The sequence below is a fragment of the Harpia harpyja genome, chromosome 1 (assembly GCF_026419915.1).
Source record: "Harpia harpyja isolate bHarHar1 chromosome 1, bHarHar1 primary haplotype, whole genome shotgun sequence".
In the NCBI taxonomy this organism is placed as follows: domain Eukaryota; kingdom Metazoa; phylum Chordata; class Aves; order Accipitriformes; family Accipitridae; genus Harpia; species Harpia harpyja.
In genome coordinates, this window is record NC_068940.1 from 30,378,148 (window position 1) to 30,404,226 (window position 26,079).

The following is a 26,079-nucleotide window of genomic DNA, read 5'->3' on the forward strand; positions in this document are numbered from 1 at the left end:
AATTAAAGCGAGCCAGCGCTGGGAGAGGCTGCATCGGGTCCTGATAAACAATCTTTTGTCTGCAGCGCTCAACTCCAGCGGGTGCGCGGTGCTGTGCAGCTGGGGGAGCAGGTGGGGGAGGAGAGGGGTTTCAAAGAGGGCCAGTGCCCGGCATGGAGCCGTGCCTGCTGCAGGCCCGTGCCTGACCCTCGAGGCTCTTGGGGCTGTGCTGTCTGCTCTTGGGAGAGAAGGGGTAAAAGGAGGCGAGGACCCTCCTCTGGCAGCCGGGCACAGACCCCATTCCCCGAGCACGGTTGGGGGGCAGCCGCCCCTGCTGCGGGCTCGTACCACGCCGAGCATGGCGGCTGCAAGGGCCGGGTCTCCCACCAGCAAGAGGGACAGTCCAGGCCCTCCGCCGCGTGTCCCTGGCACGGCTGCTGCTAACCTAAGCGATGGAAAGCATTAACGTGCAAGGGAGCACAGCGAGCAACACACCTCGAGTTAATTTTATGGGGAGACCGTGAAGAGCGGCTGGGGCTGGCATGTGCGGTCTTGGCACAGGCACAGCTCTCCCTCCTCCCGCAGCACCGGCGAGGCGCTTCCATGTCATGTTTGAAGAAAGACGCTGGATTATTGGTAATGGCTTGAGATCCCCAGAGAGTCCTTCAGGCCATCTGCCAGCCTGCCCAGCCCAGCAGCACCTGCCCCGCACGCTCCCAAAGGCAGAGCCCCCGATGCTGCTAATTACTCTGCAGATGATGCTCCGTCCCCGGGATCCCGTGTACCGGGAACGCAAGTGTATTGCACCAACAGGAAAACAAAGCAGCCCCTGTTATACGGGACTGGGAAAGGCATGCTGGGCCATTCCCTCTTTGCTCACCCCTGGCACAAGCGGAGACCTCTGTGCTGAGCGGGGGGATGAGGACGCGCTGCCTGCCCTTGCACCATATAGTCCATGGCCCAGTGCAGTGGCATTGCCGGAGGGGAGCCAACCTTGTGCCCTGCCCAGCACCTCTCGCTGTAGCTGTGCTGCCCATCCCCGTGGCGTCGGGGGCAACCTGCCCAGCGTGCAGCTGTGCAAAGCATGAGGCAGCTGCCGTTGTCCCCAGCTTTGCAGGAAGGCAGCGAGGCCTGGGTGGGCATCTGCTGCCTGCCATGCTGCCCTCGGTGCCCCCCCTTCAGCAGGACCCTTCCCCTCACCGCCGGGCACGGTGCCACCCGCTCCTCCCCAGTGCCCATCCCGCACCTCCGGCAAAACTGGCTTCTCCCATGGAAACCGAAGGGGATCCAGAAATGGCATGTAGGGGTGAAAAGCTCTCCCATCAGGCTGGTTTCACTGCACCTCCAGGGGATGGGGCGGGGGAACTTTTTCTGGGGTATCTCAAAGCTGCCTCCAACCCACCCAGCAGCACCTAATTCCCATGAGTGGGTGAAGCCCCCGGACCCTCCTGCGCTGAGTGTCCGGTGACCCTCATCCCACCTGGGCTGTGTGGTGTCAGCCCCCCTTTTCCAGCCAGATTTTTCTCACCACCCTGGAATATTTTTGATTGCTTCCTAAATACACCCCTGCATATTAATCATCACAGGTCAGCGCCTCAAGCTGGCTGTGCTGCTCTTCCCCAACACCTGCCGGGAGCGATGAAGGGATAGCCAGGCCAATGCAGGGAGGAACTGTGGGGCAGCCGGCTGCGGCATGGAGCAGAGTGGCTCCAGGGCTGCCGGCAGCTCCACGTGCCCCCGCTGCAGCCACCTTCCACCTCAGCCCGGGGGTCTCTGTACGAAAACATTTCCCAGCCCTGGAGCTCTTGATGGGGGAGCTTCTTTAATGGCACTCCTTCCTTGCTGCACTTCGTTCACTTTAAATGTATTTATCTCAATTGAGAGGCTTTCCCCCAGTCCTGCAGGTCTTCGAGGGACAGCCCAGAAACACGCTGACAAAACAACGATGGCCCCTTCGCACAGAATCTCTTGAGCAGCCTTATGCTCTAACCCACGGGAGTATTTCTCATATCCACATAAAGCAGGTGCTTAGCAGATGTAACCTCCAACCAGGTTCAGCCTTTCATCCTAGAAAGACCTCTTCCACGTTATTTAAAACGACAAAAATTGATGAGGATGATTTCTCCCTCTAATGGGTTTATTTTCTAATCCAGGCTCGCAGGACCAGCGCTGAGAGTTGCGGGAGGGACTTCTGCCTTTCCCAGGGGAGTCTCCTTGCGAACACCCAGGGCTCCCCCAGCAGACCCTGCACAAGAGCCTTCCTCCCTTTCCTCCCCTTCCTCCTGTGGTGTGGGCCCCCTGCCCCAGGATCAGCCTCTCCGTGACAGCCATGATAGCATTTGCTCTCCCTGCCCTGCTTGGGCCCTTCATTTGACCCTGCAGGCTCTGCTCACAGCCATTCATCCCAGGGATGTGGGCAGAGGCGATGCCTGTTTGGGGGACAGTGGAGCACAGCCGCCCATTTTGCCCCAAGCATGGTTTAATACCAGCGAAAGGTGCCAGGGTGCCAGGGCTGCGGGCATGAGGCCATTTGCTGGGACCCTAAAATAAATATGGAGTGTGGATGGGTGACGTGGTGATGGAGAGAGGGATGTGCGGCCCTTCACAGCAACAGGATGAATCGGCTGCAAAGTGCTAGAAATGAAAACACAGGGCAGAGGATGCTGTCCCCAGCATCCGAAGGGGACACTGGAAGCTCTGAAACAAAACCTGACCCAGGCAATCACACTGCATGTAAAAATGACTTTCCTCTTGTGTGGGGCTGTCTGGCGAGATTTGTCTCTGCCTGGAAACATTTGAAGCGAGGAATTTATGGGATGGATTAAAACCTGGTGGCAGTTCATGACAAACATCACCTTTTGTGGGTCTGCATTTTCCTATGGGATAATTATTTCCCTTTCTCAGCATCCTGCTCATACCGATTTTTCTTTCCACAGAACATTGTGCTTTAATGATGCTTCATGTTTAATTCCCGAGATGCAATTTTACCTTCACGCCGCAGACAATGGCCCTTGCGATCAGCACAAAGGCTCGTGCGCGGGCACCCCGGCGGGCAGAGCTGCCTGTCTAACATGGGAACAGAAGAACCACATCATTTCGAGGCATTGGGAATTGTCCTCTCTCCTCCGGACAGAGCACCATGATTTTTGAGGAGGCCATTCCAGGGTTGCTGGTGGGAGTGGGATGCTCAGCACTGTGCGGGCGTGTGTCCGGCCTTCATCCCGCTCTCCGGAGTGGGGCTGGTGGGGTGCAAGGGCTGGGGGGCAGCGGGGGGCTGGACCCCGCTGCACGGCCGGTGGTCACGCTTGCTGTCTCCTTCTCTTCTGCCCAGAGCGGTGCAAGTGCCAACTCTAAGCCACAGAGTTTTACAAGAAACTATTGCTAAAAAAAGTCACCAATGGCAGAAAATGAGAAGCTCCATCCCAAAGAGGAGCAGCTGGCCCCAGGCCCTGGCTGCCGGGAAGGAGCCGGCTGCGGCGGGGAGCTCGGCCTTGCGTCCAGCCGAGGCTGCGGCCGGCCGCGACACGGAAATGCCACGGGTGTCTTGAAGGTGCCGTTGCCCCGATGCTGGCGGGCAGGACCCCATCCAGGAAGGTGCCGGGGAGGCAAGCAGGGCATCCGAAGGCTGTGCTGCCGTGATGCCGGTGGTGGGGAACAGCCTGGGCAGAAGCCGTGCAGTCCGGCGGGGCATCCCAAAGCCGCATCGCTCCAGTGCTGCCGGACGGACCCCCATCCGTGAAGCGTCCGGGAAGGCGAGGAAGGTGGCCGAAGGCTGGCGGGCAAAGCCTCCGCGGACGGCATCGGTGTCGGGGCGCGGCGAGGGGACCCCCGCTTCTGCCGACGGCGTGGGGTCCCCAGGGCAGCCCGGGGTCCCCGGGGGCGTGCGGGGCTAGGAGCCCGGCCCCTCGGGGGGCTGGGACGGGGGGCTGAGCTGGTTCTCCAGCAGCGCCCGCGTCCCCTCGGCCGACACCCTCCGCATCCTCAGGCGTACCGAGCCGTAGGTACCACCGGTGCGGCGGGCGGCCCGGGCGCGACGACGGGCGGCGGCGGCGGCCAGCAGCAGGGCGGCGAGCAGTAGCCCGCCCAGGGCCAGCAACGCCAGCCCGGCTACGGTGCACCGATCGAGGCGGGCGCGGAGCCGAGCCGCCCGCGCCTCCAACCGCTCCATCTGCCTCGCCGGTACCGCCGGGTCGGGGCGCGCCGCCCGCGGCACGGCCCCCGCCAGCACCACCAGTGCCGCCCCGCTCAGCGCGCAACCCAGCGCCAGCGCCAGCCCCGGGCCCGCACCGGGACCCGCCGGGCCGCCCCCGCCCGCCGCCGCCGCCGCTGCCGCCGCCGCCTCGCCCGGGCTCCGCAGCTCCGCCGCCCGCGGGGACGCCATGGAGCCGCCGCCGGCCTGCGGGGCCAGAGGTGAGCGGCGGACCCGCACCGGGACGCTCTTCCCCTCCCCCGGAGCCGCTTCCCCGGACCGGGCTGCCAACGCCCCCCCCCGCCCCGGCCCCAAGGTCCGCGAACCGGGCTGCTTCTTCGCCCGGAATCCCGCTTACCCGAACCCCGGAGCTGGGTCCCCGCACCGGGCTGGCCCCCCTCCCCGGACCCGGGTCGCCGCACCGGGCTGCTCCCTTATCCCTGGACCAGGCACCTGCCTCCCCGAACCGGGCTGACCCCCCCCCCGGTCCCCTCGGAGACCCGTGTCCCTGTGACCCCGCCGGGCTGCCCCGCCCGGACCCGTTTTCCCCGCCAGGCTCTCCCCTCCGGTACCCCCGGAGCGCACCCAGCCTCCCCGGTCCCCGCACCCAGCCCCTCCCCGCTCCCCGCACCGGGTTGGGGCCTCGGTCCCCACGCCGGGCTCCGCTCCCTCTTCTCCGGTCCCGCCTCCGTCTGCCTGCCCCGCCGGTGCCCGCACCGAGCTGCTTCCCCCCCCCCCAAAAACCCCGCGCCGGGCTGCCTACCCCCGCCGCGTCCCCGGTTCCCCGGGCCGGGGCCGGTGCCGGTGCAGCCGCGGCGGCGGGCGGGGCGGGCGGTGGGTGCCCCGAGCTGCCGGCCCCGCCGGTGCACACACACACACACACACACACACACACACACGCACGCACGCACACACGCCCGGTTGCACACCGGCACCGTCTGTGCACGCCCCGCCTGCAACAGGGGACCCTCCGTGCACCCCCCGACAGCACCAGGACCTTCTGTGGGTACGCCGGGGTTGGGGGGGTGAAGGGGGTGCGGCTGCATGGGAAGGGGCACGGGTGGACAGGACAGAGCAGCACGGTGGGTTTTGCACAGGGGAGAGCGTGGGTCATGCCCGGGGGACGTGCCCGTGGGGTGCTGGCTGGGCACCCCACAACCAGCTGTCCCCCGTTGGGGACCCGGGGCAGAGCTGGGCTGGGGACGCTGGGACTGCATCCCGAGTCCCTGCAGCTCCCAGCCCGGAACGCAGCAGGGAGAGCTCCAGCCTGGCCGGCTGCCTGCCAAGAGCCCCCACAAGGCCCAAGCCTGTCCCCAAATCCCCAGGGAAACGATCAGGGCTTGACCTGGGTTTGGGCCAGGCATGAGATGCTCCAGCCTGGGACAGAAGAGTCCATGATGGTGCTTGCTGCCCAGAGCCATTCCCCCAGCCAGGCTGGCCCCCATGGCCACGGTCCCACCGCAGTCCCGCGGCACAGAGCCCCCCTTCACCCCCGCCTTTCACCACGCTATTTATTCCATTTTTCACAGAGCACTTGTGTTAGCACCCGCACTCCGCTTCTCCCTGACCTGAAACTGGATCCGGGCCTGAGCCCGGCAGTGACCTGCTGGCAGCAGCATGCTTTTAGCTCGTTTGTTAATAAGACGTGTGCTATTTCCGTGTCTGGAGCGGTGCCTGGAGATAGGGTTGTGGACGTAAATCCTGAGCGATAGCGGGTGGGCTGCTGAAAGCTGCCGGGAAGATTTGTCCATCACATTGCCATTCCCTTCAGCACATTCACATGCCTCCAGCGTCTTCACAAGCTCACCCGCGATCGCACCAGAAGATGCGCCGATGCTGCTGCCGCCGGTACTGGGTGAGCTCGCAGCGCAGGGACTGCAGGGACGCGTGGCCGGTGCCCTGACCCCCCACCCTGTGCCCTGCACCCTGGTCACCCCGCACAGCGAGTCCTTCTGCAGCCACGCTGGGCTCCACGTGACCCACGGTGCCGGGATGTTTTCCAGAATGGGGACAGCAGATGGGAATCTCCTACCACCCGTTTTATGACACAGCCAGGGACTTTGTCTGAAGCCTTTGTCAAATACAGCTAAAACTGATCAAAAAGGTTCAGAGAGTTTAGGGGGGATGCACACACCAAAAAAAGAGGCGCATTTGTAATTTCTGAGGGAGCCAGGCTGAGCACTGGACAGGCTCAGCACCCTTCCAGGCACTGGTGCTGGCATAGTACCGGCAAGGCCAGCTTGGCTTGTGCCACTGTTGCTCAATGACGGGTGACAACATTATCCTTCCTTGAACATCTCCCCCATTAACCTCTAAAGTTTCTGTTAAAAATTAACCTCTGGATAATTTTTAGCCATTTTCTCACTTTTTTTTCAAATTTTCCTCCAGCGTGCCCTGGGAAGGTTTTCTGTCTATTTTAATTATTTGTTTAGCTCGGCAAAATGGGTTTGCAGGTTCCCTGCGTTCCCCACTGCAACGCGCTCACATTGCGGCCGATGCTGACCGGCACTGCCCGAAAATGGATCCAACCCGTGGTGTCTCCAGTCACCAAGCTGCAGCAGGGCCGGGGACTGTGGGGTGGGCTGGGGTGTCCCATCACCTTTTGCTGTGCCAGGGGCAGGGGTACACATGATTTTATTATTTTTTAAGTTTGCAGTGGAGGTTGTGCGTGCTGCGACCCACCCGCTTGCTGCTCCCGTGCACTGTGTCAAAACGCAGAGGCTTCCCAGCACAGCATCCCTGGGGACGCATCCAGAAGTGGGCCAAGAAAGAAGCAGAATTAAAAATAAATGTAAGTGCATCCTGACACGTTAACCACATTTAGAGAGGCTTTAGTACCAACCCACTCCGCAGGAAGGCAGAAGATGCTTGGAGACAAGTAGGTCACGGGACACAGATTGTCCCGAATCAGCAGGAAAAGATGGATCTGGAGCAGGCGGGCACATCCCTGCGAACAGACGGGCAGGCAGGAGCAGGGCCGGGAGGAGAATGCGCCAGCGCCACGGACTGCTGCCTCTAGCATCGCCAAATTCCCTGGGAAAACCAGAAACGCTGCCGGTCTGCTCCTGAGCAGAGCCATGGTCATTTTGGAGCACCCAAGCCCTGCGGCTGATGATGCACCCGGGGTGCCCAGGGTGCCGAGGCTGGGACCCCTGCAAGGCTGGGGATTTGGGGGGCAGAGGCAGAGCCACTTGTGCTGCGGCTCCCGCCTGCCTTCATACACGAAGAGGGATGAGCCTGCGAGAACAGAGGCAGCCGGTATGGCGGTCAGGTCCATGCTGCGCTCTGCCATGGAGTCAGGATTCCATGCCACCCGGGGGGCTGCTCCTGCACCCCCCAGTCCGCAGAGATGCTCGAGAAGACACCTGCAATGGATGAGGTGGAGGGACGCATCTTGCACATGTCGCTGCTTTTGCTCTGCTGCCCCTGGGTCCCGCAGCCTTTGCTGGATGGGAGCTGGGAGATGGCCTCGGGCCTTTGGAGGGCTGGAGGGCATGGGGTGGGTTGCCCAAAAGCCTTCCCCAGCCCAATCCCGAGCTGGCTGAGCGTGGGGCTGGGGGCTGGCAAGGGCCACTCCATCCCCGGGCACTGGCACCAAGGGAAGGGGAGGAGAGATGGAGACAGCCAAGATTTATGCTGCCAGCGCAGGAGCAAAGAGAGGAGGGAGACAGCCAAGGTCAGAGACAGCGCTGCCAAAATTCACAATGAATCTGCAGGAGCGCTGGAGGGGAGAGACTGAGGGCTTGGAAAGAAATGGAAAGAGGAGGGAGGGAGGGAGCCTGGGAGACGGAGCAGGGTGAGGGAGCAGGATGGGGCTGCCGGAGATGGGAACATGCCACCGCTTGGCCAAAATGGTTAAACGGGGATGAGAGGGACAGCAAAGGGGAGCCCCAAGCCACCAGAGACAGCAGGAGCAGGAATGCGAGGGAGCCAGAAGGTCTGTGGACGTGGCTCTGTCCCTCCAGGTCCCTCCAACACAGCCCTGTACAGCCCAGCCCAGTTCTGGGGTGTGCACGGCTGCTGCGGCTGCCCAGTGCCCACTGGCAGTGCTGACCCCAATCCAGCCCCGCCACAGAGGTGAATTTTCAATCCTGTCTCCTTAGTATTCACAGCATCCCACGGCAGAGCGAACACCTGCAGCCAGCATGGCTCAAGGTGACTCGGAGGTCAGGGAAAAAGCAGCCGGGCAATTCAGGAGCCAGCTGCCAGCTCCACACCGGCGGGGAGATCCAGCAGTTTGTGAGAACCAGAGGTGCCTGGCACATCGCGGCCTCCCCTCCTGGCACTGCCGGTCCCTGCGTGCCATGGACGCAGCACCCCGGTGCTCCCCATGCACGTGGTGATCCACACGCAGTGCCGGCTGCCCGTGGGGTTTCTGATCCTGCAAACTGCCCCGGGGAGCTGTTGCCACCAGCGAGGCAGGCAGGGCTGGCTCTGCACCCCCGGGTTGGAAGTCAGCCTCGGCACCAGGAAGGGCTGGAGCTGGCACAGCCGGGCACGGGTGCGAGTCGATTCCCTCTCGCAGGGTGCAGCGTGCCCGTGCAGGCTCTGTGCCCTTGCAGGGACAGTGGACGCCTGCTTCGGGGCTCGTGGGGGGCTCCTCCAGGTCTGCATTGGGGATGCATTGCTCCAAGGGCCTTTTATAGCAGAAACACCTCTCCTTCCACAAACAGCCACGTCTGAGCCCCAGCCCAGGGTACCAGTTCTGCCCAAAGGCAACCGAAGGGATGGAGCCCTGCCTTCCCGTAAGACCAGCTGTAGAGCCGTGCTGGGAAGAGGCTCAAAACTTTCCTGGTGATAATTGAGATCTAATTATTTTCAGCTAATACCAGGCCACCCGGGAGATGGGGAAAACCACAGGTGCCTTGTGATATGGCAACAGCTGATGCACTGGGCTGTGGCTTGGCAGCACCAGGAAACTCGCTGTGCTCTGCCTGAATATAAAGCAAAGCATGGAAAGCATGGAGTGGAGGGCTGGTGGATTTTTTTTTTTCTGGCTAGTGATATGTAAGTGTGCAAACATGTTGCCTTTTCCTCTTGGTGGTGGCTGTGGCTGACCTCCTTTACCCTTATCCCTCTGCACAGAGATCAGATCTGAAGCTCTTTTGGGTTTTTGTTTTGTTTTGTTTTTTTTTTTCCTTCTGCAAATTGCCTTTACCCAGACAGTTTTATCAAACATGCTCGGAGCCACGCAGGACCTGCTCACCTGCAGAGAAAGCGATGGGGTGGTGCTTCCCAAGCAGGCTTTTAAAATGTCAAGGGCGAAAGCGTTTGGGAGGAGGAGAAAAGAAGAAGAAGAAGAAGAAGAGAGCTGGGGAGGTGCTCTCCATTCACAGGAACCTAAAATGAGGTGAGCAGCGTCATGCTCCTGGAGGTGCGTGCTCCCCGCCAGCCCCAGGAAGGAATGGGAGAAATGGGGATTGATTTATACCAGCAGATCCCTGCCTGGGAGGCCGCTGGGAATCGCCTGCCCTGGAGCCCTGCAGCCGCAAGCGCACCGCGCTCTGCAGACACCCCCCCCCCCAAAAGCCCGCCAAGTCCCTTCACGGGCCGTGGCCAAAAGCCGCCGCCCTGCCCCCGCATTCCCTCCCCGCCCGCCCCGGACAGCGAAGGGCTTCTCCAGCGGACCCCGAGGGGCTGCCGAGGACAGGGAGCCGGCCCCCGAGAGGGGCAGCGCGGCCCGGGACCCCCCGCTCTCCCTGCGGCAGCACCTCCAGCCGCCCCGGGGCGGGGCGGCGGGCAGCGGGCCGGTGCTCAGCGCGAGCTCCCGCCGCAATACCTGAGGGCGGGGGGGGGGGTCCCCCGGCACGGCTCTCCCGCCCCGTTACCGGCCCTCGGGCCCCGCCAAGTCGCTCTGTCCCCTCAGGGCCAGCTAAATCCCCCTCCGGTCCCCTCAGTGCCTGGCTGGGTGCCCTCATCTCCTCAGGGCCCTGCTAAATCTCCCTCCGTTTCCTCAGCGCCTGGCTGCATCCCTCTGTTCCTTCAGGATCCCGCTAAATCCGCTCCCCCCCAATTCCCTCAGGACCCACCTGGGTCCCCCATCCCCTCATGCCCCACTAAATCCCCCCCATCCCCTCAGCGCCTGGCTGGATCCCCCCCATCCCCTCAGCACCTGGCTGGATCCCCCCGTCCCCTCAGTGTCCAACTGGGTCCCGCTAAATCCCTCTTCCCGCTTTGTGCCCCAGGACCCTTCTCCCATTGGAAAGGGGAACAGCCCAGGGAGGTGGCAGCAGGGTTGGCCTGTGAGCCTCAGCCCAGGCGCCATGTTCTACATGCATTTGCTGATCAACAAGCGTGGGCCGTTGGCCAAAATATGGCTTGCTGCCCACTGGCAGAAGAAGCTCACCAAAGCTCATATATTTGAGTGCAATTTAGAGACTACCGTTGAAAAGATCATCTCGCCAAAGGTATGTTATTAAATGAGAAGGTGTCTTCTGATAAGTTCTGGGCTAGAGGCCTTCATCTTCAGTAGGGAACAGGACTGTTGCTATCATGGAGACTCACTTAGCTGGACAAATTTGTGGCTATTTCAAAACCAGTATGAGGTAAATTCCTAATCTGATTTTAATTCAGTTCTCACTTGGTTAAAATCTCCATCCTGTTAAATGACAGTTGTGCAAGTATTTTACTTGCTGTTTTACACCTGGAGATCTGTGGCATACATTTATGTATAGTGTAAGCCAACGTTACCACAATTTATACAAATCTGTTTTTCCACACACGGATAGAGCTCCAGGGAGTGCTGAGTGGGCACCGCTGGCCGAGGGGTCATGGTGCCTGGGTTTGAGTGGCTCGTGAGGCAACATGACCCCATCAGTGTGGTGTGGTAGCCCTGGTCTTTCTTCAGAGACTTGGAGTTGATATTGTTCAATGTAATTTGGGAAATGCTGGTATTTGAGGAAATTGTCTCAAAAAGATTGAAAAGTCAGCTGCTTAACCAAAGTCAAGGGCCTAAGAAAACTGCCGTGAAGTTGTACCCAGACCACTTGAAGAGAATGCTTTTGCTGATCTTAAAATAAATAACTTTTGACATATTGTAACCATCCTTCCGCTTTCAGTGGACTTCTTCCAGGTCCCCCATTATAAGCCGTTAAATATATAATTAAGCATACGTAGTGCTTATGAGGGACTCTGGATGAACAAGTCCCGGAGGCTGAAGTCCTCTGCGTGTCACAGATAAGGTATGACTCAAACAAGCACAGATGCAGGCAGTCAAGTACCCATGACTCAGTCCTTGGTCTCTCTGTTGCAACTGCATCCCAGGGAACAGTGAGGAACGCTTTGCACTGTCGCTTATCAATGGTTCAGGAGATCCAAGGCTTCCAGCTGGTGCAAGCAGATTTTTTTTTTATTATTTATTTTTTTCTTCCTCTGTGAAAATACCTGCTTGATGTTTGGTAGCCTGAATTTCATTGTCTGTCTTGCATGAGTGTTTTTAAAATGATCTTGATATTATTTGGAAGTCTTTCCCAAGAGGTACTAGTTAAGTACCCTCTACTCTCCCTTGCATGCTGTCCTGTCTAGCATCAGCATGCCCACCTTGAGTGTGCTTGGTGCAGGAAGACTTTGCATAAATAAAGGCATAGTTATGGCCTTTGTTTGCATGAATAAGGGCATAGCTGGTATGGTGTCTGCTCAGTTAAATAACCAAAGTGTCAAAGACTAGGGTATGTGCAGCTACTTTCTGTTTCAGGATGTGTTACACTGTTCATTGGTAATAAGCTGAGATGTTTTAGATAAAGTAAGAGCATCACTTCAGGACTCACGCTTTGGCATGACAATGTTTAGGAACAGAAGCAACTAGAAGTTCCTAGCTCTGAAAATTCATTTCTGTTTATGGTCCTCTATATCAGTACAAAGCCCTGTTGAATTTTGTAGAGCTCTGTACTGATGTATGTTACTGGAACTCTGTTGCTACTGTGTAATATTTTCATTTTAATGTTTTTTGTCAAAAATACTAACTCCTGAACAACTTTTTTAAATCATCAAAGTTTACAATAGCTCTGCGAACCTCTGGACACTTACTCCTAGGAGTGGTGCGGATTTACCACAGAAAAGCAAAGTACCTCTTGGCAGACTGTAGTGAAGCTTTGACAAAAATGAAGACAGCTTTTCGCCCAGGTATGTGGAGAATTCTGCATTTTTCCATCTGTGTCCTTTACAGCTTTAATTTTAAAAGTTAATTATGGGTATTTCTGTTAAATACATGTTATTGATGCCAAAGGAAATTGAACATACTACTGCCTACTGCTGATGTTTAGTCTGGCTTAATTTAATGCCATTTCAGGTCCTTGACTCCTTTAAAAGAAGCAGTATCTTAAGTGGTCGTACAAGAAGAAGCTTGAATTCAGCCTCTGTTGCTAGACAATTAATTTTAATTTCTGATGACACCAACAACATGTCTAACAGTGTGTTAGTGCCAGATCTGACTGTGTTTTGAGGTCTAGCCATGTAGCCAGCAAAAAGGGAGCAGAGATGACTGGACCCTTTTCCAATGAACGGGCTGTATGTTTGTCATGCTTATGCAACAAATGGGGAGGCACTGTTGTCTAAAAAAAGACTAAGAACAGGGCAGCAGCATCTATTGCCAGCCCTAACGTGCTTTGTGACCTGGTCTGTTTGCAGAATAGCAGATACCTACCCTACATTATTCTCAAGGATATGATCATGATTAGTTAGTTAATATTTGTAAACATTTGGAAGTCTCTAGGAGAAACACAATAAGTACACAGCACTATCTACTTTGAATAGCTACTATTGTAGCTTATAGAGGACTGCACAGCGCAAGAACAATGGTCACAACTACAGCAATGGAGACACCAGCTAGGTATAAGGGGGGAAAAACTCTCAGTGGAAGCGGAAAAATGCTGAAACAGACTGTCCGGGGATGCTATGGAATCTCCATCAGCAGAAATAGTCAAAAGTGATCTGACTTGGAAATTAACTGTTTTGAGCAAAAGGTTGGGTTAGATGACCTTCAGAAATCCCTTCTCACCTGAATTGTTCCAGGATTCTCTGATTACCAAGTATTTGCAGTCTCACTTCATAATTATTTGATGCTGGAGAATAGTGTTATACAGACACTGGAGAGAAAAAGAAAACACAGTAATTCATTTGAAGTGGTGTGAAAGACTCTAGGCTAAATGTCAGCTGTGAGAATCTTTCAGGGACTTAAAGCAGTTGTTCATAAACCAAATGTATTTACAGTATTTCAGGTCCTGTAGCAGCAGACTCTTCTGTATCTGTCTGTAAAAAATATGGCTTCTAAAGTATACATAAACTAAGGATTTTAATTCCACTTTGGAGTCCTGGTGACAAAGTGCCTAAGCTTTACCCTTCTGTTATTTAGAATGGCAGCAGACCTTCCTGACAGGTTTATAGTCTTACTATACGTACTTGGGAGAACATTACTTTTATTTTATTGATACTTATTTTGTTATGTTGTCCATTTCTTTTAGGACTTGTTGACCTTCCAGAAGAGAACTTTGAGGCTGCTTATCAGTCCATTACATTACCTGAAGAATTTCATGATTTTGAAATACCACTACCTGATTTAAAGTAAATGCTTCCCTAGTTTTTATTCATAATTTTAGTATTTTCGGAAGTAAAAGATATCCTTGCTGTTATCCGATCAAGACTTGGATGGAATTGTTTTCGTTTGATAACTGAATTCTTCTAAATTCTGAGTCAGCTTTACAAGGCTGTCGCAGGAATTGTGCTTTTGTAGAGTTCCTCAAAGTCTGTTAAAACAACAGACTTTTACAATGAAATAGTGTATTGAACTTAAACTTCAGGATTTTAAATTGTCTGAGTGAAGCCTGCAAACAACTTTCTGACCTCAAGAGAAGATATAAAAGTTAGTATAAATCCTGTTGTAAGACCAAGGAAGCTCTGGCTAGTAACCTCACAGTGTTGTGCTGTTCCATTGTGTAACCGCATTTAATTTGTGCTTCATTGCTCTTTGGGGCTGGGGTATTTTATCAGCAGTAGTCAGCTTGGCTCCCGATGAAAAGCCAGCATATTTCTTTGGCTTTTCTGACACGCATCAGCATTAATGTACAAAAACTGCTACAAAGCAGGAGGCCAAGACATGTTTCTGATGGCTCTAATGCTCCCAAAGGTCCAGGATAACAGGTTTCCACTGAGGCTTCCTCTGTATCTCATCATAAATACAGTTTGATGGGACCTGTAAGTGTTTAGTATTTTGTAAGTACAGCTGTGATGTAATACTATTTATTCAAGTACCTCAGTGTGCTAACTCTAAAGCATGCCTCTTCTGCATACCCAAAGAGTCTGTGTCGTTTGATTTACAGATGATGGTGTTACACTAATTAGATGCCTTCTATGCGATGAGCATCTGTTAGATAGCAGGGCTCGGATGTGAACGAACTCACAGAAGCCCAAGTTTAGTGGCAAAACCAGAGTGGAGAAATACAAAATATGGAGAGGAGGATGGGTGCTTCCCTTCTCCTTATAAACATGTCTGCTGTCTCTTCACGGGGTTGCTTTCTGAGTATACATCTGGATCATTTGTTCATGGAGTTCCAGGTGTGTGGAGTATTTTGAACTTGAGTTAGCTAAGTGCCTTCCCCTCCCTCGTGGACCTCTCCCCAGCTATGGGGCCATTAACGGCTATTGCAGATTCAGTCTTTGCTGTACAACATACATTGGAGATTGCATAGAAACTTTGCCTAGCAAAGGCGGCGGCTGCCTACTTGCTTAGAGGTATCAATTTTAATAAACATATAGCACCTGTTTTCCATATGCTTATTTTTAGCTTTTAGAGGAAAATCAAAGCAGTGAATTTTATCAATAAAACCTTAAATGGCTTGAATGCAACTAGCTTTGGGAAACAGTTGTTCTCTCTCCACAGAAGGATCAGCCGGGATACTTGCAATGCCGTAGAAAACAGAAGCTATCTTTGGGGGATTTATGATAAAACATCAGGATTGAAGGCTGTTTAGAGACAAGTTTTCACTAAATGGTGAATTCCAGCTAAATGGTCAATGGGTTTCAGTTGACCCTATATTTTGTATAATGTTTTTTTCATCAGTGCCATTGATGTTGCTGAACATTTTACGTTGAATCAGAGCAGAGCTGAAGACATCACACTTACAGAGGATTACGAAAGCAATATACTTCTCTGTGATAGAAACTTTGGTGAGAGAAGTTGAGAAATTAGAAATATTCCATAAGGAAAAGTGTGTTTTATGCAAAATTTTGTACAGTCTGAGTCCTTTCCACATGTGAAAAAGCTGTTATTAAAAGTGCATTTGTTTCACACTTGTGCTGATTGGCCTGTCATACTGTCTTATGCTTAAATTTTTGTGTAAGTACTCTGCCTAAGTAATATAATATGATATTGGAGACTGAGAATCAAACCCAACATTTTCTGCTTTTTACTGAATTAGCTAAAATTGTTTATTGTTTATTCCATTTGAGGTATGGGATATCGTACAATCTTTTAAAAATTATTTGAGAAGTTAGGAAATGGATAAATATGTATTTAAAAAATTACTGCAGATGAAACATCAGAAATTCTGTGTTTATTCAGATGAAGAACCAGATGCACTAAGAAAACAGAGCTTCTTTGATGGCAGCATCTTAACGAGCAGTAACAGTCTTATGGCTGATCACAACTCTGCGAGTGTGAATGGAGACAAGTCTGCACTGCATGAAGATACCTACTGTTTTGAGCATGACTGTTTTGGAGATGAGGAGGATGCTGCAGATATGATTGGTAGGGTTTGCCACTGATAAACAGAATTAGTTTCTTTCCAAATATTTTTATTCTTGCAGGAAAACAAACAAGACAGCATGAAAGTGATTGTTTTCAACCATAAATTCTGTATTTTTTGTTGTTTTCATACTTCATTATTTTCTACTTGTCACTAAATCTATGATCACTTAAACATTGCCAAGGAAAATTGTTTTAAAGGATACATTTCAGTTTTTTAGAATTAAAGGCATTCAATTTATATTTAATGTTTAACAGTTTAATTTATATTTTCAAAGGTAAAATACTGCAGCATTTTTATCCTTATTGTTGTAATAACAAAGGCAGCAAAGTAGCTTCTACATCTTTATGGTTTATTTACATAAACCTTTATAGATTTATACCTTTTAAGCAATGCTAATATCATACTTTTCAAAGAAAGGGTGGAAATCTCAAAGTTAAGACTAGTGTTCTCCTTTATGTACTGTTGAAGACAGCTGTACCGTTGACAGCCATCTGTGGAAGCTGAGCTTTTTTTGTTTGCAGAAAATTAACCTTCCATAAGTAACATTAGGCTGTATCAGGCTAATATTTCATGACTAAGTGTTAGAATGATTAAAACCATGCATTTTGTATTGAAGAAATCCTGTTGAGGGATGAGCAAAATGACCTAGAAAAACACATTCTCGATATGGAGGAAGAACGTCCTTTGTCACAAGATCTGCCAGAGAACAGCACAGCCAGTGAGTTTGCAATGTCTGCTCTTACTCACATGAACCCTCTGTTCTTGTATTAATGCCTGAAGTTACTCACATTCAGCTTTGTATAATATCCCTTGCCTTTTTCCTTTGTTTATTTTGCTTTTTTCTGATATGCTTCATCCACCACTTTAGGTATAATTTAATTTGACCTAGAGATTCCAGATTTGTAACTTGATATTGCTTAGAAACACTTTTACATGACATCCTGTTGGATATGCTGTTGATCCACCCTGCTGCTCAGACAGTGTGATACTGCTTTTGTAGGGGAAAGGAAACTGAGTAAGGGTATGCTGTAACTTTGAACTTCACCTGTGAGTATTTCTGGCTTCATATTTCAGCGACAAATGACACTTTAGTAGTTCATAAAGGTGTTAGTCTTCTTTTGGTTTGATATTGATGAAAGAAATTAATTTTTGAAGAGTTTCTGTGGATTTTTTTTTTTTAATATCTTAAATTCTTATACCCCCATCACACTGTTACTTAGAATTTTGGAACAGCTTTAAAGGGGAAGCAGTGGCACTTGCCGCTCCTTGCACTAGTGCTGGTGCTACCTGTTCCTTTTATGTTGCCAGAAATGTCCACACTGCCGTGCAGTTGCATGGAACTGGAAACAGATATGTATTGAAACTAAACACTTTTTCCCCTAAAACCACTTTTCGTCAGGTGGGTTTTCCTCCAGAGCAGTTCTTCAGTGTGTTCCACCACCCCATCATACAGGTTCTGGTGTCAGCGAAGGGAAGCATGTGGTGCAGAGTATGGGCAGCAGCAGTGCCATTTATTACTAGTTAAAGTGATTGTGAGATTATAGACAAAATCATTGTTTTCTAATTCTGATCTTTTTTGTCTGATATCATTCTATGTCGTGAGATTGAGAAATTATTCCATCTTGTAATTTATTTTTTTTATTTGGGTTATTTGCTGTGTTTTCTTATAGTTGAGTCCAACTGTGCAGACACCACCATTAAGAAAGTCAGTCATCTAAGGAATGAAACAATACTTTTGTTGAATGAAGAAGAAGGATTTGTGCTTGAGCCAGTTGATGATACAGGTCAGAACTTGACCGGTTTCTTGCTGAATGTTTGTGTTAACTAGGTTTGTTTTTCTTCTTGTTAGTGAAAATATTTGCAAAACAGATTATTCCCACTTTTGATTTCATCTGCTCCTGCTGTCAGAGTTCTGTTTTAAGGTAACCATTATACAAAACCAGTATCAGGTTATTCATCTGATCTGCCCAAATCTCTGCTTACAGTTTCTCCCACATACCAAACCAAGTTTTGTTGTTCTGCAGTTCTGCTAGCAGCGCAAGCCTGGCCTGTTCATGAGTGTTCCTGAAGTTTCAGCTGAAGAACTTTTATCGCTAGTGACACATCATTGATTTTTATGTGTAAAATAACCGTCTTAAAACTTCCAGGACTTTGTAAAATTATGTTTTGTGAACTTGTAACTTTAATAAGATCCAAAAAGAAAAATGTTTCATTTCTTCTGTGGGTAAATCTAAACGTCACCTATCACATTGGTGGCTGTTTGCAAATAGAAAAGTTCATGTTGACACTAATATTTAGAATACTGGAATTTTCCAGCCTGCCAAAATAATATTCAGGAAATTATGGATATATAACCAATCTGTGTCTGTCTTTTGTGTTTACTATGTACATCTTAATCAAATTGCTAAAGGATTAAACAGACAAATAGAGATATTAATTACGAGGTGATGAAACCTGTTGAGTACATCAGCAGTTCTTGGAACAATTAACTTCCTGATGGATTAAAGATAGCTTATTCAGCCTTGTTAGTATATCATGTGTTCTCATTAAGTCCTCATGTTCCCGGTTCTTTAGTACGATAGTCATATGTCTTCCGTAATTAAACATATGTGAATTTCCTGTGCAAGAATACAAGGAGTATACTTTGTGAAAACTTCTGGAGAAATGGCCCATGCACTTGTACTTTGATTTTCAGGTCTGTGCCATGTTTCAGGAGGTCAGCAGCCTGTCTGTTTGATTCACAGTGCTATTTTTTTTGTGCTTTTTTTGTGTGAATAGACCTTATTAGACTTTTTTTTTTAAAAATACTTGCTCTGTTTAGCTGTCACCCAGAGGAAAAAAAATAAAAGAAAGAGGAAGTTGCTTGTGGATGTAGAGAAAGAACTCAGCTGCAACACTATATACAACCAACTTAAAAACTGCGCAGACATCCTTGCTACGTTAGACCTTGCACCCCCAACAAAAAAAACAATGATGTGGAAGAAATCAGGAGGTGTGGATAAACTCCTGTCCCATGCCACACAGCCTGTGGTTCATGCTGAGCTGCAAATGGTAAAGATCCATGCCTTGTAGGTTTTTATGCCACTGTATAGATTAAGGGACTGTTGCACATCTAGGATCTAACTGTGAGAGATTTTGCAGACTTGGTTTTATGTGAACTCCTAGCAAACTGCAGGTGTGTAGCATCATTGGAAGTATTGTTTTGCAGTACAGTTCAGTTGGGTACCTGATGATAGTTGCATGCTCACCACTAATTGCTTCATCAGAAAGACCATCTATAGTGCTCACAGCTTTAATCTCCAGCACTCCAACAACAAGTAAAAAATGACAAAGAAACTTGAGAGCTGATGTTTCATTTCACATACTGGCACCTGACTGATTGTACAGTAATACACAACTTTTTAGATTTCTGTCACTTTGTTTTCTACTTTCTACTGTGTTTTATTACTTTCTGTTTTGTTTCTGCTCTGTAATCAATATGAGACCATATCTCTCTTCTATGTTTATTTTAAAGGTAGATCAGGCTCAAACATTATTATAATAATATTGCTAATGGCTTTGGAAAGATGGTATACCAATTTGTTTTGTACTTTCCTGATTTGGAGATTAAACTTCCAGCTGGAGAGCAGTCAGGGACTTGCCTTTCAGAGGACCAAGAGGTTCCTGATCACGCTGTCACTTTGCCTGGAAGGGTGAGCCAGACCACCCTTTCCTGTGGCTGTGGATCTTGCTGCTCTTTTTGCACAAGAAAGACATACTTGTTTCGTGGAAATACGATCTATCAAAGCCTCTCATGTCCCCATGTAGTATCTCTCAGATCATTCAAAAAAGTTCTAAGTTTAGAGCTGACAATAAGATAAAGAAGAGATCAATGTGTATACAAGGTGATATGGAAAGATACGGTGTAAACTACGAGAGGCAGCATTATGTTAATTGCACTGTTTCTTCTGTTGTGTAGCGTGGAGAGAATCTGGGAGGCAGGGTCTCCAGGCAAACAGCTCTCTGCAGGTTCATTACAGCAGCACAGCTTCACCTCTTAGAGTCGAGGTGCAGCATTACAAGTTGTTCTTTATGAGGATGAAAAATACTCACACAGCAGTACATGGAGAGAGAAATCCACACACAGATAACTGCAGATGTTTGTTTCTTTCATCCTTCCTTACTGGCTGGCTTCGAGGAAAAACAATCCAAGCTGTTCCTAAGATATTTCTTCATGGAGTTCACTGCCAAAGTTGAAGCTGCAGAAGGGTATTACTTAAAAAAAAAAAAAAAAAAAAAAAAAAAAAAATTGCAGACTTTCAGAATGACCTAATTCAAATATCTAAATTCTGGGTTGCAGTATTTAATATACAGTTCATATTCATGCCTTTGTGTTGATGTTTGCAAATAATCTGACATGATATTTTGAAAGCAAACAAATAAAAATAATTTTTTTCAGTTGTTTGCAAAATGCTTCAAGAGTCACAGATTTAAGATGAGAAGAAATGGAATACAGAGGGAGTCTGAAATGGAAGAAACAAGAAAAGAGCAAGGTACCACAGGTAATATTTTAATTCTGTTGTTGCAGAATTAGCTGTTAGAAAATATTTTCTATTTTACATAATGTTTGAGAGACGTGCACAGTCTTTGTGTGCAGTATTCTATAAATCAAAGGCTGAAAAAGTTAAATGTTAAGGAAATTGGCTGGTAATTATTTAAAACATAAAAACAAATAACCTTTTTTAAGTACTATGCTGTTCTTTTGTTCCTTAGATTAGAAATTAAATGCAAGTCTTTTTCTTCCTTGTGGCATAAGGAGGTATTTTTGGTTTCACCTTTTGGTTTCTCTAATTGTCTACCAAACTGCAGATTCGTTGGTTTTTTTTGTTTTATGGTTTTGTTTTGTTTTTTTTTTTAAAAAAAAAAGCTTCCCACTCATTCTGAGTTTAATCAAACCACTCTCTAAATTTCCAAATTCATGTAAATAACTTCTATTTGTATCTAGAAGATTGTGTTTTGGTTAATATCAAGCAAGAAGAAATGTTCCATTTTAGATCTTCTGAGAAGGTGATGTATCTGCTTTCATTCCTTTGCTCTGCTAGAAATATAATCTGTATGTTTGCCTTGGAAGTTAATCAAGAAAACCACCTCCTGCAAGCCCATAAAGGTCAAGTTTTAGAAAAGGAAAAACTCTCTCGGAAGGTTCTTCTTCCATGGTCCTGTTGGGAATTATATTTATTCTGTATTTACTCATTCTGTCTTACTTTCAAAGATTTCTAACTGGGGTGTGATTTTTGTTTTTTAATGGTTTGGTTTTTTTTTAAGGACAGCAATTCACAGTAATTTCCTCTTAAACCTTGTTTTTTTTATTAATGCAGAGATGCTGATAGTAGAAGAGCCAAGCTACCTGCAGGAGTCAGCTCATTCAGAGACTGAGAGAAAAATTAGAAATGATTTGTTTATGTTGACATCACAGAATAACAGAAATGAAACTGATGATAACTGTGGTGAAACTATAGTGAGCAGTTTCCATAACTTTTAGAGACCTACATGTGTTTATTGGTTTCATTTAATGCTAGGGTTCCATTTAAAACACGTTAAGAAATTACTAATATATACTTGAAAAGGTTACTAGAGACAGCTGATACAGCATCAAGTAGCTTGTGTCATGAAAGTTTATTTATAAGCACTTTAGTAGACTCTCACAATGAATAAATGATTAATTAAAATGTCTATTAATCAATCTAGATTATAATTTAATCACTAAGTATAAATGAAACCTTAATATGAAATATAGCCTCTTTGTACAAAAGAGATAAATATAATCATCTTTATAAAGGATAAAACTTATCTTTTGTGTCTCATATTGAGGAGATACTTAAGCAACAACAAATTATCTATTTCTGCCATCTTTATTTAGGCTAATGTGAAAGGGCATTCTTTAGAGAATATGAGGCTCATTAAAGCTGAAAAAGAATGACAAAATTGGACCTAATGGCAGCAGCAGAAAATGTAGGGTCTGTGCCTGAACTGAGCCCATAGGTGTAGATCCAGCTGTAGGATAAATACTATAGCAAGGTCCTTTCATATGTGAGAAAAGACGCAGTACAAATAGCAACTATGAAATCATTTTGGAAAACATTTATTATAATAAATTCTTTGAGCAGAATTATGTAATCAAGAATTACGTTGTATGCATAAATTGTAATGCCTATTGATTGTCCTTTCTGTTCTAACAGCAGGACGGAATGGCTTTCTCTGAGAGCTCCTCACTGGCGACCAATTCACTGGGCCACAAAGCTGAAACACAGCAAGCTGAGTTAGCAAATGTATGTGTACTCAAAACTGACAACTCTTGACTTATTTCAAAGAGAACTGTCTTCTTTCTCAGAAACATAAAAAAAAAAAAAAAGGCGATGGCATCATGAACTTATGGTGAATTTTGGTGTACTAACATTGTCTTTAGTACATATTTTGCCAGTCAAAAACTTTAAAGCTTGGTAATCGGGGATATGTGTGTTCCAACATTCAAAGGTGACAGTCTCTGAGGGAAACAGCTCCTTATTTAGTGATTGTGCTTCCTGTAAGAAGGAAACAGTTTCTGAACTTACTGGCTATGAGGATACTCAGACGCTCTGAAACAAGGGCAGTTTTCTCCTCTTGACTTCAGAGGTTAAGCCCAAAATCTAAAGTCAAATTTCTGAACATCCTTTTTGGTCCCTGACCAATACAAATACTGTCAGAATCCCAGTCACGCAGAACAGTATCTTGTGAAGCTGCCTCCCCAAGGCTGACTGGGACCACTTCCATAGTACCCAACATGTTGTTGCACCCGATCTGTCTCTTCATAGCAGAAGGAACATAGTTTGCATTCTTTTGTCTGTTTCACAAAGCCTAGTATGACCGCAGAGGTCTCAAAGGTCCCAGATATCCTGAGTATGGATATCAAGATGTCCAGCTCCAGTTGGATTTTCAATTAGCCTAGAACTCTTGTCCTTTTTATCATCATGGTGTGTGACTTTTTACACATGCTGTCTAACTTTCTATTCCATTTCAAGGAGCTAAAGAGGAATGGGAAAGACAGTGAAGAAATAAGGTGGAGCAAAAGAACTCTTCAGTTATTAAAAACTTTACAGGTACCAGTGCTGGATTTTGTAATTAGATGCTAAAACCAGGTGTTGATTTCAGTTGGACTATGTCAGAAAATCTCTTACACTGTTGATCATATTGCTGCCCCTCATACACAGCGTGTAACTGCGTATTATGGGGTATTTATGTAGGAAACCAGGATTCTGAGTGCCTGACATGGTGTCTTCTCCCACAGCTGCTGGAATCTCTAGCATTTTCTGAATGTTTGCTTCCACAGCAGTGTTTGCTGTAACACTAAGCCCTTGCTCTCTTCCCTCTATGAGTGTGCTCTGGAGTATCTCTACAAAACCCTGTTCCTTACAGGTTGCCAGATCTCAGCTGAGCACTGCAGGGTGCCATCATTTGGCTATTCATCTGCTTGAGCTGTTTCTGAGATGAAGGCTAGGGAAACGAGTGAGGGTTATGTTAAAAAGAAAGCTGGTAATGCCTTTTTTAAGAGGTTTTAATGCCCCAGTGCTTTCAAGATGCTTGAAATTTAGCAGGGAGCGTAGCCTTTGCATCAGGAAGGCTTATTCTGCTTTTCTTGCAGAAATCCTTGTAAAACTGGTGAAGCTGTAATGTATGATATCATATGCTGTATCGACAGGAGCCAGCACAGGCTGCCATGATGCTGGATGTCCAAACTCTTGGCCTAATGTCTCAGTCCTGTTCCTTCCTTTTTTGCCTGGACGAGCGTTTTGGTGCTTCAGTGTTGGTCTGGTTGGGGGTGGGTAGAAAAAACACAGCAAAAAGTTATTTTCCTTCAGGTCAGTTCTCCTAATCCAGTGTGCCATGTGGCTGAGGGGAGAATGGAGGAAGGCGATGGAGAAATCCGAGTGTGGGCAAGAGGGCGTGGGGAGTGGGTTTTGTCCGCAAAACACACCAAACTTTGGTCCAAGCCTAGCTCTTCCCTAGCGCTGGAGTTCAACTTCACAGCCGCCTTGTTTTTTTTTTTTAAATTATTTTATGTGAACATATTTCAAAGATTCTGTGCAACGCCCATAAAGAACTACTTACGTAGAAGTGTAGCCGTTAAAAACTACGAAATAATAACACTTAGTTAGCTGTGCCTGAAATTGCCTAGGATATAGCTGGTACTTTGTATCCAAAGAACGGGGGACGCAATGATTTTTATTGTTTTGAATCATGAAACCCATTACAGATGCTCTTCATCGCATGCCTCTACAATTTCATTGAATTCACTGGAACTGTGGGCCTATGTAGATTTTAGTAACATATGTAGGTGCTAGCAATATTATGGCAATAAAACGTTAAGAGCCACTTATATAAATGCAAATGCCAAGGTAAGATCCTGTTCAAGGCGTTCAAGCAGAAAATACTCCGAGCAGCACTCTTCAGTTCAGACTTGATGGAATCTGGTTTTACTGGCAGTGAAGCTGACCTGACTCATTTTCTGGTTTCCCTTCTGCAGCACCTGAAGAGATCAGGCATGCGTTCTTTCAGTTTTCGGGAGCTCTGTTGGAAAAACAACCGGAAAGAAGCTGTGGCCAAGTTTTACATCCTTCTTGTTCTGAAGAAGCAGTCAGCTATTGAGCTCAGTCAGAGTGCTCCCTTTGCTGACATTACAGCCACCCTCGGCCCGATGTTCAACGCTCCCTGACATCACGTAGCATTCGGATAAGCTAATAAAAATAAAACTTATTCTAAATTTTTCAGCAAATATATTTCCTCGAAAAATGATTGAATGTCTTGTCAAACCGTTGTAACTGAACAGAGCTCCCTTTCCTTCGTAGTACCTCTCAGCACTGGCAAGTATCTGGCTTGTGCAGGTGTGCTGCCTCAGTGTTGGTTACCCAGGTGTTCACTAGTATGTTTATTTTTAATATATGTGTTTATATGATGAGCAGTTACTTATTCTGTTAATAAAATATCGCTAAAATGCATATTCTATGTCAGAGATTTACATTATAAGGGATTTTATGAAAGTCCTTAAAAACCTTTCCTAGAGACCAGCTTTGGAGGTTAAATTATTTTTAACGGGGCTTGTGTGTGTTAATTATCTAACACCACCAGTAAGAGAAGTCTGTTAAGCGCTCTCTGTCAAAAAAAATTAGTCTATTTGAAATTATTCCTGTCAAAATGTTCAGTATTTGATATTTTAAGGTCTGGCAAGTTACTGTCTCCAGCATCAGTTTTACGTGTTCGGGCAGAGAGAAGTTGCACTATCCTGAGAAGAGTCACGTAAGCTTCAGGGAGAAATCCTATTCCCTAGAAATCCTGCGATTTTAGATTTCATGGAGCACATTTACTTAAAGACTAACACTTTTATTTATTTATGTGTAGGCCTATTTAAAATTGGATGTTAAACCGACATTATTAGTTCTTCGCTTTTTTTAGCTTATTTTGGATACGTTTTAACACTTCTACCGTCATTTTGTAAAGGGTGTGTTTTTCAGTTGCATCAAACCTGCGAGACACAGGAGGGTTGTGTGTGTTCAGCACTCCGGAGTGTTACAGCGCTGTGGATATGCTGACCTCTCTTAATATGAAATCAATAAAAATCACAAGATGTTTCCTTAGCTTGTTGGCGTTTGTTCTGAAGGATCAAAACTGGCGGCTGCCTAAGCTCTCCTTTGGGTTCGCCTTCTCGGAGTCAGTGTTTTTGGTGATTTTCTTAAAATTTGAAAGAAGGGATGATATTGTCATCCTGGCTTTGCGGGTGTTCGCTCACCTCAGTTACACCCCCGTGTGTCTGGTTCTGCTACCACGTGGTGTTCCTGTCCGGCGTTGATTTATTTGTGGGCTCAGGGTTTAGGGAATGTGAGGAATTGATTTTGAGGGGTCTGTTCAGGGGAGTAAAAAGGCTTTAAAATGACTGAAGGCCCTGCACTGGGCAGGCGAGGATGGGCTGGCCTTTGGGCTGGCCGGTGGCAGGGCTGGTTTCAGTTGGTTTTCTTTTTTCCACGTAGGAATAATTAGATAAAATAAGCAATAAGAAGCCTTTGCTGCGGTTCTCCGAGGGGTTACTTTTCTGGGTGTAAGGGAGGGAAAAGTGACCCTGTTAGGTAAAAACCTTTCCATTTTCTGCAAAAGAAACAGTAT

The 26,079-nt window shown here is 48.0% G+C and overlaps 2 protein-coding genes across 2 annotated transcripts; one reads left to right on the forward strand and one right to left on the reverse strand.

The window, feature by feature from the left end:
* Positions 1-2,707: 2,707 nt before the first annotated feature.
* On the reverse strand, positions 2,708-5,038 carry TMEM74B (transmembrane protein 74B). The gene is made up of 2 exons (XM_052783943.1): positions 4,932-5,038; positions 2,708-4,375 (listed from the first exon to the last, which is right to left on the reverse strand). The coding sequence occupies exon 2, from the start codon at positions 4,358-4,360 to the stop codon at positions 3,869-3,871; it is 492 nt and encodes a 163-aa protein (XP_052639903.1). The 5' UTR covers positions 4,361-4,375; positions 4,932-5,038; the 3' UTR covers positions 2,708-3,868.
* RAD21L1 (RAD21 cohesin complex component like 1) lies at positions 4,274-25,546 on the forward strand. Its single transcript, XM_052783956.1, has 17 exons — positions 4,274-4,389; positions 5,698-6,023; positions 6,818-6,959; positions 9,331-9,518; positions 10,354-10,575; positions 12,160-12,289; positions 13,627-13,726; positions 15,222-15,328; positions 15,723-15,908; positions 16,526-16,627; positions 17,580-17,693; positions 18,731-18,960; positions 20,348-20,450; positions 21,267-21,406; positions 22,128-22,217; positions 22,947-23,024; positions 24,449-25,546. The coding sequence occupies exons 5-17, from the start codon at positions 10,432-10,434 to the stop codon at positions 24,635-24,637; spliced, it is 1,713 nt and encodes a 570-aa protein (XP_052639916.1). The 5' UTR covers positions 4,274-4,389; positions 5,698-6,023; positions 6,818-6,959; positions 9,331-9,518; positions 10,354-10,431; the 3' UTR covers positions 24,638-25,546.
* The last annotated feature ends 533 nt before the right edge of the window (positions 25,547-26,079 follow it).